General features: G+C 52.0%; 1 protein-coding gene across 1 annotated transcript; it reads left to right on the top strand.

Moving 5' to 3' along the window:
• The first annotated feature begins 4,915 nt into the window (after positions 1-4,915).
• On the top strand, positions 4,916-14,624 carry LOC143785356 (serine/threonine-protein phosphatase PP1-gamma catalytic subunit B-like). The gene is made up of 7 exons (XM_077274138.1): positions 4,916-5,169; positions 11,206-11,337; positions 11,486-11,716; positions 11,821-11,925; positions 12,013-12,236; positions 12,314-12,448; positions 12,529-14,624. The coding sequence occupies exons 1-7, from the start codon at positions 5,115-5,117 to the stop codon at positions 12,631-12,633; spliced, it is 987 nt and encodes a 328-aa protein (XP_077130253.1). The 5' UTR covers positions 4,916-5,114; the 3' UTR covers positions 12,634-14,624.
• Positions 14,625-14,645: the final 21 nt, after the last annotated feature.

The raw sequence follows: 14,645 nt of genomic DNA, 5'->3' as shown, positions 1-14,645 counted from the left end.
ATTCTCTGCGTCTTATTCTTCACCAGCGCTGATTCCTCTGTGTTGTTATAAGGGGCAAAGCAGAACTTTTCATTTCACATGCAGGTTTTTATGTTTATGTTTTACTATCTGAAGAGCCCGGCGTAACTAACTGTGGTTAGTTATAACAAATTATAATGATTATCCTCCATCCCATAGTCCCGTGCCCATATACCCATCGTACCCATCATCCATCCCATAGTCCCGTGCCCATATACCCATCATACACATCCTCCATCCCATAGTCCCGTGCCCATATACCCATAATACACATCCTCCATCCCATAGTCCCGTGCCCATATACCCATCATACACATCCTCCACCCCATAGTCCCATGCCTATATACCTATCATACACATCCTCCATCCCATAGTTCCGTGCCCATATACCCATCATACACATCCTCCATCGCATAGTCCCTTGCCCATATACCCATCACATATCCTCCATCCCATAGTCCCATGCCCATATACCCATCGCACATATCCTCCATCCCATCAGCCCGTGCTCATATACCCATCACACATATCCTCCATCCCATAGTCCCGTGCCCTTATATCCATCATACACATCCTCCATCCCATAGTCTCGTGCCCATATACCCATCACATATCCTCCATCCCATAGTTCCGTGCCCATATACCTATCATACATATCCTCCATCCCATAGTTCTGTGCCCATATACCCATCATACACATCCTCCATCCCATAGTCCCGTGCCTATATACCCATCATACTCATTCTCCATCCCATAGACCCGTGCCCATATACCCATCACATAACCTCCATCCCATAGTTCTGTGCCCATATACCCATCATACGTATCCTCCATCCCATAGTCCCGTGCCCATATACCCATCGCACATATCCTCCATCCCATAGTCCCGTGCCTATATAGCCATCATACACATCCTCCATCCCATAGTCTCGTGCCCATATACCCATCACATATCCTCCATGCCATAGTTCCGTGCCCATATACCTATCATACATATCCTCCATCCCATAGTTCTGTGCCCATATACCCATCACATATCCTCCATCCTATAGTCCCGTGCCCTTATACCCATCACACATATCCTCGATCCCATATTCCTGTGCCCATATACCCATCACATATCCTCCATCCCATAGTCCCGTGCCTATATACCCATCAAACACATCCTCCATCCCATAGTTCCGTGCCCATATACCCATCATACATATCCTCCATCCCATAGTTCTGTGCCCATATACCCATCACATATCCTCCATCCCATAGTTCTGTGCCCATATACCCATAACATATCCTCCATCCCATAGTCCCGTGCCCATATACCCATCATACATATCCTCCATCCCATAGTCCCGTGCCCATATACCCATCACATATCCTCCATCCCATAGTCCCGTGCCCTTATACCCATCACACATATCCTCGATCCCATATTCCTGTGCCCATATACCCATCACATATCCTCCATCCCATAGTCCCATGCCTATATACCCATCATACACCTCCTCCATCCCATAGTTCCGTGCCCATATACCCATCATACATATCCTCCATCCCATAGTTCTGTGCCCATATACCCATCACATATCCTCCATCCCATAGTTCTGTGCCCATATACCCATAACATATCCTCCATCCCATAGTCCCGTGCCCATATACCCATCACATATCCTCCATCCCATAGTCCCGTGCCCTTATACCCATCACACATATCCTCGATCCCATATTCCTGTGCCCATATACCCATCACATATCCTCCATCCCATAGTCCCATGCCTATATACCCATCATACACATCCTCCATCCCATAGTTCCGTGCCCATATACCCATCATACACATCCTCCATCCCATAGTTCCGTGCCCATATACCCATCATACATATCCTCCATCCCATAGTTCTGTGCCCATATACCCATCACATATCCTCCATCCCATAGTTCTGTGCCCATATACCCATCACATATCCTCCATCCCATAGTCCCGTACCCATATACCCATCATACATACCCTCCATCCCATAGTTCTGTGCCCATATACCCATCATACATATCCTCCATCCCATAGTGCCGTGCCCATATGCACATCACATATCCTCCATCCCATAATCCCGTGCCCATATACCCATCACATCCTCCATCCCATAGTCCCGTGCCCATATACACATCACATCCTCCATCCCATAGTACCGTGCCCATATACCCATCATATATCCTCCATCCCATAGTCCCGTGCTCATATACCTATCACATCCTCCATCCCATAGTACCGTGCCCATATACCCATCACATATCCTCCATCCCATAGTCCCGTGCCCATATACCCATCATACATACCCTCCATCCCATAGTTCTGTGCCCATATACCCATCATACATATCCTCCATCCCATAGTGCCGTGCCCATATGCACATCACATATCCTCCATCCCATAATCCCGTGCCCATATACCCATCACATCCTCCATCCCATAGTCCCGTGCCCATATACACATCACATCCTCCATCCCATAGTCCCGTGCCCATATACCCATCACATATCCTCCATCCCATAGTCCCGTGCTCATATACCTATCACATCCTCCATCCCATAGTTCTGTGCCCATATACCCATCACATATCCTCCATCCCATAGTACCGTGCCCATATACCCATCACATCCTCCATCCCATAGTACCGTGCCCATATACCCATCACATATCCTTCATCCCATAGTCCCGTGCCCATATACCCATCACATATCCTCCATCCCATAGTACCGTGCCCATATACCCATCACATCCTCCATCCCATAGTCCCGTGCCCATATACCCATCATAAGAACAAGTTACACGGCACTCTATAAATTTGTGAGTAGAGGTGCTCAAGTAGGGTTTACAGCCCCTTAAATCAAATATATCAAAAAGCTTGGCGCTCAATAATGCTTGTAGAAAATAGTCATTTATTATACATCTGGACAGACAGATCAGCGGTAGCTCGTTTTTTTGCGCGTCCCGTGCCCATATACCCATCATAAACATAAGGATGAATGACCTCGGGGAGATCAAAACGTCTCCGCGGTGTTGATGTTTTGATCTCCCCGAGGTCATTCACCCTTATGTTTATAGTCTTTTCACCAGGCACTGCTCCTAATAGCCAGTTTCCTACTCCACACTGATGAGGGGCAAATACCCCGAAACAGCTGTCTGTGGATGGATACCATGCTTGGCATAGGTGGTTTTCCTTTATTGGATGCTGCCCTTCCCGTGGTTGTTCCTTCCCGGTGAGACCTGGCTATTCATTGCTTGCGTTGAGAAACACGTGATGGTGTCTCCGCAGCTTCTCTACATGCAAATACCCATCATACACATCCTCCATCCTTCATCATACATATCCTCCATCCCATAGTCCCGTGCCCATATACCCATCTATATATATAATTGTCTAAGGGTTTTTCCGTCTGTCTGTCTGTCTGTCTGTCCTGGAAATCCCGCGTCTCTGATTGGTCGAGGCCGCCAGGCCTCGACCAATCAGAGATGGGCACAGCATGGCGACGATGATGTCATGAAGGTTGCCTCGACCAATCAGTGACGGCACAGTCTGCCGTGAATTCGCCTCGACCAATCAGCGACGGGCACAGTATCGACGTAGATGTCATAATGGTTGCCATGGCGACGATGATGTCATAAAGGTTGCCTCGACCAATCAGCGACGGGCACAGTCTGCCGTGAATTCTGGAATCATCATTGTCCATATACTACGGGGACATGCATATTCTAGAATACCCGATGCGTTAGAATCGGGCCACAGTCTAGTCATACATATCCTCCATCCCATAATCCCGTGCCCATATACCCATCATACATCCTCCACTATACATATCCTCCATCCCATAATCCCGTGCCCATATACCCATCATACATCCTCCACTATACATATCCTCCATCCCATAATCCCGTGCCCATATACCCATCATCCCATAGTTCCGTGCCCATATACTATCATGATATATTCGTCACCATGGCAACCATTATGACATAACCATCACCATTGCAACCTATTATGACATCATCTTTGCCATGGCAACCTTTATGACATCATCGTCGATTCACACATACACTCGTTTATATATATATATATATATATATATATATATAATTTTTTTTTTTTCTTTTAGATTTTTAAACAGTTTTTCATGTTTTTTTTGTGATGCCGGTTCGGACGATGTTTTGGATGATACAAGATGGGGCTTTGTGACATCAAATCTGTTTCCTATAGCAACCAATCACAATACAGCTTTTATTTTTTATAATGCTGTTGAAAAATAAAACCCGTACTGTAATTGGTTGCCATGGGCTTTTAGACTGTTGAGTCAACAGCAACCAATCACTGCACAGCTTTCATTTCTTGTAGTGCCATTGAAAACTGAAAGCCTCACTGTGATTGGTTGCCACCGACAACTTTTTAGACTTAGTCCACAGCAACCAATCACAGCACAGCTTTCATTTTCTGGAGTGCCCTTGAAAGCTGCACTGTGATTGGTTACCACTGGCCCCTTTGTTTCTTGTACGCGCTGTCAGTCAGTCCTCCATGTTTGTGGTTATTAGTACAGTGAGTCCCCAGGAATCAGTCACGGATTACACGGGGTTTCGCTCTGGCGCATTCATCACCACAGGACACGGCTGCTCTCCGCCATTACTCGGCTGTCAGCCAGTACTAGCGCTTACAGTCCGCCCTTCCCTGTTCTGACGTCACTAACAGTCACCGCCTACTTTACCGCCGTGACATTCCACCAATCAACAACGACTTCACCATTACCCAATCAGAGCGTAGCTGGGGGGCGTGTCTTTATCCCACGCACACGCAACGGAAAGAGGCGTGGTCCGGATGTGAAGAAGAAAAAAAAAGTTCGAATTCCTCCGTCACCCTCAGCCAATCGGATCGGTCGCTTCTGGCTGACGCATGCGCGCAGCGTGCTCCGCCTCCATTCACAGAAGTATCGCCGCCGTCTCCGGGGAGAGGCCTTGTCCGTGCGTGCGGTGACGTCATTAGCCGGCGGAGCTCGGGACCGGCTGCACACGTGATCGCCTCCTACTCGGGACTGTTGCGGCTTTCACTGTGACCATGGGGGACGGAGAGAAGCTGAACCTGGACTCCATCATACAGCGGCTGCTGGAGGGTGAGGAGCGGCGCCTCGTGTGCGGGGGGCTGAGGGGCTGCTGGGTCACCGCTGCTGGCAGTCACTTCCATGGTGCTGCTCCTGCTGGGGGTCCCCCTAGGACTCGATCGTGGGGTATGGGTTGGTTTCCATGGCAGCCGTGCACCTATAGACCCCGCGGCAGGCTGTGATTTGCCCCTACACCCCGGTATCAGCCTCCGTCCTCACGTCCAGCCCCTAACCGGTGTCCGTCCGTTTCTTACCCGGTTCCACACCGTCCATTATTGGCTGTAAACATCCGACCGTCCACCTATTCCTCTGCACTGACGTTATAGAACGTCACTACCGAGTGAGCAGCGGCCCCAGGTCCGTCAGACACAGCCGGACTCTCCGCAGGGAAGGTTCAGTACCGTCTCTGCCTTCCTCGTCTCTGTACCCAGCACTGACCCGGCTCGTGTGCTCGGATCACTGACAGTGCTTCCTCCTCCGGACCCCACACTCCAACAGGCTGAGTCTCGCCTGTAACTGAGACTTGTACACCTGTCGGTGTATTCGTATTAAAGGGATCGTCCACTGCTTCTTAAATGCTGTATTGGAATTACACATCCGCCGCCCCCCGTCCGGCTGCAGGTGGTCTTCTCTTTCTGGGGTCCCACCACACAGCGAGGTCTCCTCAGTGGGGAGAGAAAGGGAATCTAAGCGATGAGCCCCCAGGTCCCAAAAAGAGCAAACAATGGGTTGAGTATCTGAATGAGAGATTATTTTTGATAATACTGTCCTGGTCATGAACCGGTTAAGTGTGTCCGGAATGTTCCAGGAGCTCGGTGTGTGTCAGACGCAGTGTGAACGGCCCCCGATGTGGCAGATCGTCCTCATCAGTGCCGCCTCCATCTCCGGCCTCCAGTTTCCTACAGATCAGACTGGCGGCGCGGTCATCTACTGTGTGCGCTCCCTGACTGTAAGCAGAGGTGGCCGGTCACCTAGGCAAAGAGCTGGAATCTAGGGGATTAAATAGCCCTCCTTTCTTGGGATTAGACACACACAATCTGCATTAGGCCGGGGGCACACTTGTGAGAAACTCGCACCGCAGTGCCGGGTATTGATGCCAGAGAGTCGTGTGAGTTTCTCGCAAGTGTGACCCCAGCCTTAAACGCAATATGTTTAATTTATGAAAAAAAATGTTGTGGGCTGCCGCCCAATTTTGTGTGCCAGAGAGGGAAAGCCAATAACTGGGGGCAGATGTTTATAGCCTGGGAAGGGGGTAATACCCATGGAGCTTCCCAGGCTATTAATATCAACCCGCAGCTGTATATTCAGTCTTTACTGGCTATTAAAATATGAGGACCCCACCCAAAAAAAAAAGACGTGGGGTCCCCCTATAATTAATATCCAGAAAAGGCTACGCAGGCAGCTGCGGGCTGATATTCATAGCCTGGGAAGGGGCCATGGATATTGCCCCCCCCCCCCCCCCCCGACTACAAATACCAGCACTCAGCCGCCTCAGAAATGGCACCGATTCCGGCACTTAGCCCCTCTCTTCCCACTGCCCTGTAGCGGTGGCATATGGGGTAATAGGGGGCTAATGTCACCTTTGAATTGTAAGGTGACATCAAGCCCAGCTTAGTAATGGAGAGGCGTCAATAAGATACCTATCCATTACTAATCCTATAGTTGTTAATGGGTGAAATACACACAGCCAGAAATCAGTATTGTAATGAAATAAAACACTACACAGTTTTGCCATCTTTATTGTTCTGCCAATCCATGTGATGCCCTCGATCTCCTGTAAAAAATAAAAAACCAACACAAATACTCCCTGGTCTGACGCAGTCCATATAATAACGAGTGTCCCACGACGATCTCCCCTATAGAGCTGTCACATCAGGAGATGTCACTGCTCTATAGGCCTCCAGTGACACTGACAGGAGACAATGGCTCCTGCAGTGTTATCACTGAAGAGGTTACCTGAGTTCAGGCTCACTTTATGGCAATGCTGCGTGGGAACCTTCCCACGCAGCGGTGCCAAATGTGACAGTATGAACTATATCCCTCCCCTGTGAGTACAGTGCGGAGGATTACCCGCTGTCACTGTATCACCGGGGCCCCTGGAGAGCGGTCGCATCTGCTGATGTGTCACCTCTCCACGGAAGATTGTTGTGTGACATTCGTTATTACATGGATTACCGCGGAGCAGGGAGTATACTGTTGGTTTCATTTTTTTTTTTACAGGCGATCGATGGCTTCGGGGACTAGGTGATTGGTGAGTGTACACTGTATGTACGGTTTTGTTTTTTTATCACTTGAACACAGTAGCTGGATGATGTGACTACTAGTGTCCCATCTGGCTGTTACTGTAGCAGGCATAGCATGATGGGACTAGTAGTCCCATCGGACGATGCCTACGTACACACAGCCCCACACACACTCCTCCATCCGTTGTGAGGGCTGCGTCCTTCCAGGCTCTGGATCTGTGCACAAACCATTGGGAATCCACAATCTGCAATCGGGAGCAATTAAAGGGGATGTCCAGGTTTCTTTTTGCACAGAATAAAGTAACCCATAAAGTTTCCCATTTGATAACTCTCCCCGGTGGTCTCGCCAGGCTTCAGCTGTCCTGCGGTGATGTGCTGCCTGTAGCCTCGGCGATCCATGACTGTGGGGATGGCCACGGGCAGTGCTCCTTTGCTGCAGGACAGTTAGGCTGACGAGACCACCGCTGCAGCGGGGAATCACTGGGTGGGTGGTTATGTCTTATGCTCTTGTGCTGTGGACAGTCCTATATTACTGTACTGTGCAGGGCGCCGGGTCCACAACCCCGCAGGCAGCTATGATGGATCAGTATATGGAGTTGGCCATTTCACGCTCCGGCTACAGACTGCGATGCCCGGACAGAACGCGAATCTCCTGATCTCAACAGCTTCATAAGTGCAGGCGAGGCTGTGGCAGTCCTGGTGCCGCACCGTAGTCAGACCGCTCGCCGCGGATGTGTGAATCCGGTATCATACCGCTGCTGCCGCCTCCGCGCTCGCTCCCTGCCTCTGCTTCTCGTGCGCGCGCGCATACCAGGTTCAGTGCTGCGCGCGTGTGCACTTCTGATCTTCTGTTGGTCCTCCTCTTCGTCTCCTCCATGGTCCTGGAGGACTAGTACCCAGAAGTCGGTCCTCTTTATTGTCCTCTCTATGGTTCTGGAGGTCTGTTACCCTGAAGTGCTACCCTGCCTTTAGGTATTTAAACTGCTTCCTGCCGTCCCTCTGTGCCTGGTTATCATTTGTTCCTTCAGGTTCCTGGCCGCTCTTAAGGTACCTTCACACGAAACGACTTTGTAACGATATCGCTAGCGACCCGTGACGTTGCAGCTTCCTGGCTAGCGATATCGTTTCGTTTGACACGCAGCAGCGATCAGGATCCTGCTGTGATGTCGCTGGTCGTTGAATAAAGTTCAGAACTTTATTTGGTCGTCCGATCGCCGTGTATCGTTGTGTTTGAAAGCAAAAGCAATGATACCAGCGATGTTTTACACTGGTAACCAGGGTAAACATCGGGTTACCAAGCGCAGGGCCGCGCTTAGTAACCCGATGTTTACCCTGGTTACCAGCGTAAAAGTAAAAAAAACAAACAGTACATCCTCACCTGCGCGTCCCCCAGCGTCTGCTTCCTGACACTTACTGAGCACCGGCCCTAAAGTGAAAGTGAAAGCACAGCGGTGACGTCACCGCTGTGCTGTTAGGGCCGGAGCTCAGTCAGTGTCAGGAAGCAGACGCTGGGGGACGCGCAGGTGAGTATGTACTGTTTGTTTTTTTTACTTTTACGCTGGTAACCAGGGTAAACATCGGGTTACTAAGCGCGGCCCTGCGCTTAGCAACCCAATGTTTACCCTGGTTACCCGGGGACCTCAGCATCGTTGGTCGCTGGAGAGCGGTCTGTGTGACAGCTCCCCAGCGATCAAACAGCGACGCTGCAGCGATCGGCATCGTTGTCGCTATCGCTGCAGCGTCGCTTCGTGTGAAGGTACCTTAAGTCTCTGTGAAGTTCATTTTCCCTCTGACTTTGGGTTTATCCTGTCTTCCCTGTATCCTGCTAGCCTCTGCATTTCCGCAGTTCCTCCGACAGTCCCTGTACTGCTGCAGTTTACCCATCAGTCCTGTTTTACCCATCAGTCCTGTTTCTCTGCAGAACTCGCCTATCATGTGGTCCTACTATCTCCGCCTCTTCTTGGTCTTCTCCCGTCCTGGTCCTCCAGCTTCCGTGGCGATAGTCCCTCACGGGCCTGCCCCTAACTCTCCCTGTATAGGGGGCGGTCTATCTGGTCAGCTCGTCCGTGAGGGGTTCGTCATCGCGGTCTAGAGGGTCCACTCTCCGTTTTCCCTCTTTGAATCGTCACACTTAAATAGGACTGCACTTGGGTGACATCTGAGTGCAGCCTGATTCTTACAGCATAACATCCGGCCTGACGGTGATGTGCGCTGTGAGGGGCCGGTGATGTGAGCGGCTCTGTCTGTGTCCGGCTGCCACCAGGTCCTGCCCCTAATATTTATAATGTGCGGTTTGTGCCTCCTGATGACGCATTACAGGAGATCCCGGGGGGCACTTACTTATTGCCACATGTTGCATCAGTCTGCTCCGCAATCCTCTAGTTGACCCCTGGGTTTATTAGAAAATATCAGAAAAACACCAAATATCCACAGAGCAAAACCTGACGGTAGAGTGAAGAGGCTGCGTACACAAAACGGGGGCTGCACATAGGACATGTTATTTTATTCCTCTGCTGGTTGGTGGTGAATGGAACGTGTACAGTTACTTCCTGATCAATGCACCAGGGTCTGACACACTGCGACGAGTCCTGCATCTGTGACACTTAGTCTGTGCTTTCCACAATTGTTTTTAGTCACTGACGGCAAGCAGAGCGGTGCCTCATGTAAGATAGGCCGGACCCCGTGTAATACCACGGATGGCGGAGGCCAGATCCCGGCTACCAGGCGGCCATGATTAGAGCCTAGGGGCTCAGCCTGACATCCAAAAAGAAAAGGGCCCGGAGGAAATACTGAGGGTTTCCTGTCACCAGGGAGAGGTTGTGTGTTCTTAGCACCTCGGCTACGCCGCCTCCTTTGCCCCTCTTTCCTTTGCCTCCTTTTCCCCCTCGTTCCTTTGCCTCCTGGTTCCTTTGCCTCCTGGTTCCTTTGCCTCCTGGTTCCTTTGCCTCCTGGTTCCTTTGCCTCCTGGTTCCTTTGCCTCCTGGTTCCTTTGCCTCCTGGTTCCTTTGCCTCCTGGTTCCTTTGCCTCCTTTTTCCTCCTGGTTCCTTTGCCTCCTTTTTCCTCCTGGTTCCTTTGCCTCCTTTTTCCTCCTCATTCCTTTGCCTCCTTTTTCCTCCTCATTCCTTTGCCTCCTTTTTCCTCCTCATTCCTTTGCCTCCTTTTTCCTCCTGATTCCTTTGCCTCCTTTTTCCCCGTCATTCCTTTCCCTCCTTTTTCCTCCTCATTCCTTTGCCTCCTTTTTCCTCCTCATTCCTTTGCCTCCTTTTTCCTCCTCATTCCTTTGCCTCCTTTTTCCTCCTCATTCCTTTGCCTCCTTTTTCCTTCTCATTCCTTTGCCTCCTTTTTCCTTCTCATTCCTTTGCCTCCTTTTTCCTCCTCATTCCTCTGCCTCCTTTTCCCCCTCATTCCTCTGCCGCCGCCGTGTCCCTTGCCTCTCATACCCTTCTGGGATATGGCGGACAGATGCCTGGCTGCAGTTTGCTCCGGCCCAGTGGCCATTGTTGCAGTTCTGGTTTGGGTGGTGCTGTGGACGCCCCTGTCCCATAGTGGCCCTGTGTTTAGCTGCCGGTCTGAGGTGTTTGTACGGACGGACTGACCTTTCCAGCCGGTTGAGGTTTTCTCCTCCCGTCAGGCGCGGTTGTACGGTCCGTGCAGCTGACGACATCTCTGCTGCTTGTTGGTGAATAGCGGCAGATGCAGGAGTCTGGCCATATATCTGTGTGTACAGGAGGATATATGGGGCTCACTAGCGCCCCCTGTGGTTTGTGCACTTTGTCACCTTCTTCTGTTCTCCCCTCCGTTCAGTGAAAGGCTGTCGCCCCGGGAAGAACGTGCAGCTGACGGAGAACGAGATCCGCGGCCTGTGTCTGAAGTCTCGGGAGATCTTCCTCAGTCAGCCCATCCTCCTGGAGCTGGAGGCCCCCCTGAAGATCTGCGGTGAGTCTGTTGAGGTTCTCCTAAGTAGTCTCTTAAAGGGGTTGGATAAGCATGGCTGCTTTCTTCTGCCGTTCACATACCAGGGCAGATGTAGGGTGAGGTCGGGGTGCGCTTCCTGCCGCCATCTAACGCTCTCCCTTCTCTCCAGGCGATGTACACGGTCAGTATTACGACCTCCTCAGACTGTTCGAATATGGTGGCTTCCCCCCAGAAAGTAACTACCTCTTCCTGGGCGACTACGTGGACCGCGGCAAGCAATCTCTGGAAACCATCTGCCTCCTGCTGGCGTACAAGATCAAATACCCGGAGAACTTCTTCTTACTGCGTGGGAACCACGAATGCGCCAGCATCAACCGCATCTACGGCTTCTACGACGAGTGTAAGTGGTGGACGGGACGGGAGCGACTGCTGGTGGCGTCCTGAGCACACCGACACCGCCGGTCTTCGGAGCTTCACCCCCTTATAATGCTTCTTATTGGGCAGGTAAAAGGCGGTATAATATAAAGCTGTGGAAGACATTCACCGACTGCTTCAACTGCTTGCCTGTCGCTGCCATCGTGGACGAGAAGATCTTCTGCTGCCACGGAGGTGAGCCGCGGGCGATGATGCCCCCATTGCTGGGCCCGTCCACACCCGAGGAGCGTGGCCGGCGCTGATCTCAGTATTATCTTCTAGGTTTATCCCCCGACCTGCAGTCTATGGAGCAAGTCCGACGGATACTGCGGCCCACAGATGTGCCCGATCAGGGGCTCCTGTGCGACCTCCTATGGTCCGACCCCGACAAGGACGTCCTAGGCTGGGGTGAAAACGACCGCGGGGTGTCCTTCACTTTCGGGGCTGATGTTGTAGCCAAGTTTCTTCACAAGCACGACCTGGATCTGATCTGCAGAGCGCACCAGGTGCGTGACGGGCGTAATGCTCTGCGGCGATACCGCGATCCCACCCGTCCCCCCATCTAACCCTTCTCTGCCGGCAGGTTGTGGAGGACGGTTATGAATTCTTCGCAAAGCGGCAGCTGGTGACGCTTTTCTCTGCGCCCAACTACTGTGGGGAGTTTGACAACGCTGGGTCCATGATGAGTGTGGACGAGTCGCTGATGTGCTCCTTCCAGGTGAGTCCCGGCCTCCATTTCCCTGCCTCGCGCAGGACTGTTATTGTTGCCTCACGTTCTCTCCCGCTCTTTCCGTCCAGATCTTGAAGCCTGCTGACAAGAAGCTATTTGCTTACGGAGGGGTCAACCAGAGCCGCCCCGTCACCCCACCCCGAAACTCTGCTAAAAACAAGCAAAAGAAATGATGACCCCCTTCCTCTCCCTCCTTCCCCGACGTAGCCCCTTCCCCTTTATTTTCCCCCTGACACACTGACATTGGCCTCTATTCCTCCTCGGAGGAGGACTCTGATGGGCTGGGAGACTTCGTGTTACCTCGCACTGACCCCCAGGGGCTCCAGGTGCATGGATGAAGACCACCTGCCGCAGGAGCTGTCTCTGCCTTAACCCCATGGACGGGCAGGAAGCTGCCGGATGTGAGGTGCAGAGTCCATGCCTCCTCTTGGTGCCTTACTGCAGTGTGGTGACTTACGGCAGACGCAATCTCAGGGCTTTTCTTGCACCCAGACGCCATCGCGTTCCTCAGCCTTGTGTCAGCGTTCATTTTACGTTGCCTTTTTTCTTTATTTTCATGTCTTGGAAGCTGTGCCCGTCGTGGAGAGCGGCGGCTGAGGTCGGCACCCTGCGGCAGTGCCAGTTTTAACCATTTAATGGCCTGGCTTGGTGCCGCCGGGTGCCCACCTCTTTAGATCAGGTCTTTGTTCCTGGTGGTGAGGATGGCTCAGAGCAGCTCTGTCTGTTTCTATATCCACGGCTGGACCTGTAAGACCCCTCCGGCCCGGCCCGCTGGTCTACGTCGTGACCTCACTTGCTCTCTAAAAGTAAAACCACTTTGCTGGATTCATGTTTCCCCTCTGGTGACCCCACATGTGAGCTGTATGATGTCTGTTACACGTGCAGGACCACCGGTGGGCCGGGTTGGGGCTCGGAGAAGGTGGCATTGTTCCCGGCTGTATGGGGACGGGGGTGAATCTTACTGCTGACATATCTTGCACTTGCGTCTGATTGTACGGATCCTAGGTTTGGTGGCAGTCGCGTACCTGTAGGCCGGGTGACGCCCGCGGGGGGCCGGGGGGCCGTGACTGCACCAGTGAATGCTGGAGATACACAATCTGTCTACCTGAACCGCTGCTGGGAACTTTTTTGTTATTATTATTTTGGGGACCAGCTGTGCACTCGGATCATGGCCTATAGTGAGGAAGGGGGAACTGTCCGAGTGCTGGAGTCGTGGCTACGGCAGGGACCAGCTGCGAGACTGGATCGTAGCAAGTAGGGGTGTAATGGGATTGTGGGGGGCTCGCTGCGTGCTTGGATTGTGTCAGGGGGAGGGCTGCATGCACAGGTCATAGTAGACGGGGGGCGTCTGTGTGCTTGGATCGTGGCATACGGGGGTCCCGGCAGCTCGCATGGATCGTGGCATGCTCAGATCCTGGCAGATGGGGACCAGCTGCTCGCTTGGATCGCAGGATACGGGGGTCCCGGCTGCTTGCTTGGATTGTGGAATGGGGGGCTGGCTGCTTGCTTGGATCGTGGGGGTCTGGCTGCTCGCTCACACAAGTGTCACTTTTGCAAACGTCTTGGAAGCTGAAATATTTGCTGAGAGTTCTGTTACTCGATGATCTGTAGACAATGTCGGCCATCCTCACTGCTCCTGCCGAGATTGATTTCCATGCATTCTGCTCCAGTCACAACCAGAGCTGCACTCACAGTCCGACCTCCTATAGTGCAGAACGGTTGAGACTTGCCCCTCGCCGAGATCCCATGATGCTTTGCTCTTCAGACTACTAGGCGGTCTGTAAACACTAAACGGCGGGGTGCAGTGCATGACGGCGCCCTTAGCATTCTGATTGCAGCTCTGGCTGTGAGCGGAGCATAAGCCGGGATGCAGCTCAGGATCTGTACATACGAATGATAACGACGTGAACCTACCGCTCAGGGACCAATAGATGCAATGTAGGGATCAGCGGGGGCCGGTGACAGTAGATGATGGGGGGTGTAGTCCTCGGCCTGTGGAGCCACTCCACAGTTTACATAGCGGTTCCTGTTAGGGCCCCGCAGGCAGCGGACGGGTGGGGGTGGGGCAGGATCGCCGTGTGTCTCTTCCCTATTGAAAAGCTGAATTTTGGCTTTTTAATGAGAACTTTTTATCTTGTCTGAAATGAAATGAATGTAGAAATAATGGCGGCTCCTGTCTTTCTTT

This window comes from Ranitomeya variabilis, chromosome 7 (genome assembly GCF_051348905.1).
Source record: "Ranitomeya variabilis isolate aRanVar5 chromosome 7, aRanVar5.hap1, whole genome shotgun sequence".
Lineage (NCBI taxonomy): Eukaryota > Metazoa > Chordata > Amphibia > Anura > Dendrobatidae > Ranitomeya > Ranitomeya variabilis.
The sequence above is the reverse complement of the archived record's forward strand: the minus strand, read 5'-3'. Positions and strand labels throughout refer to the sequence as shown.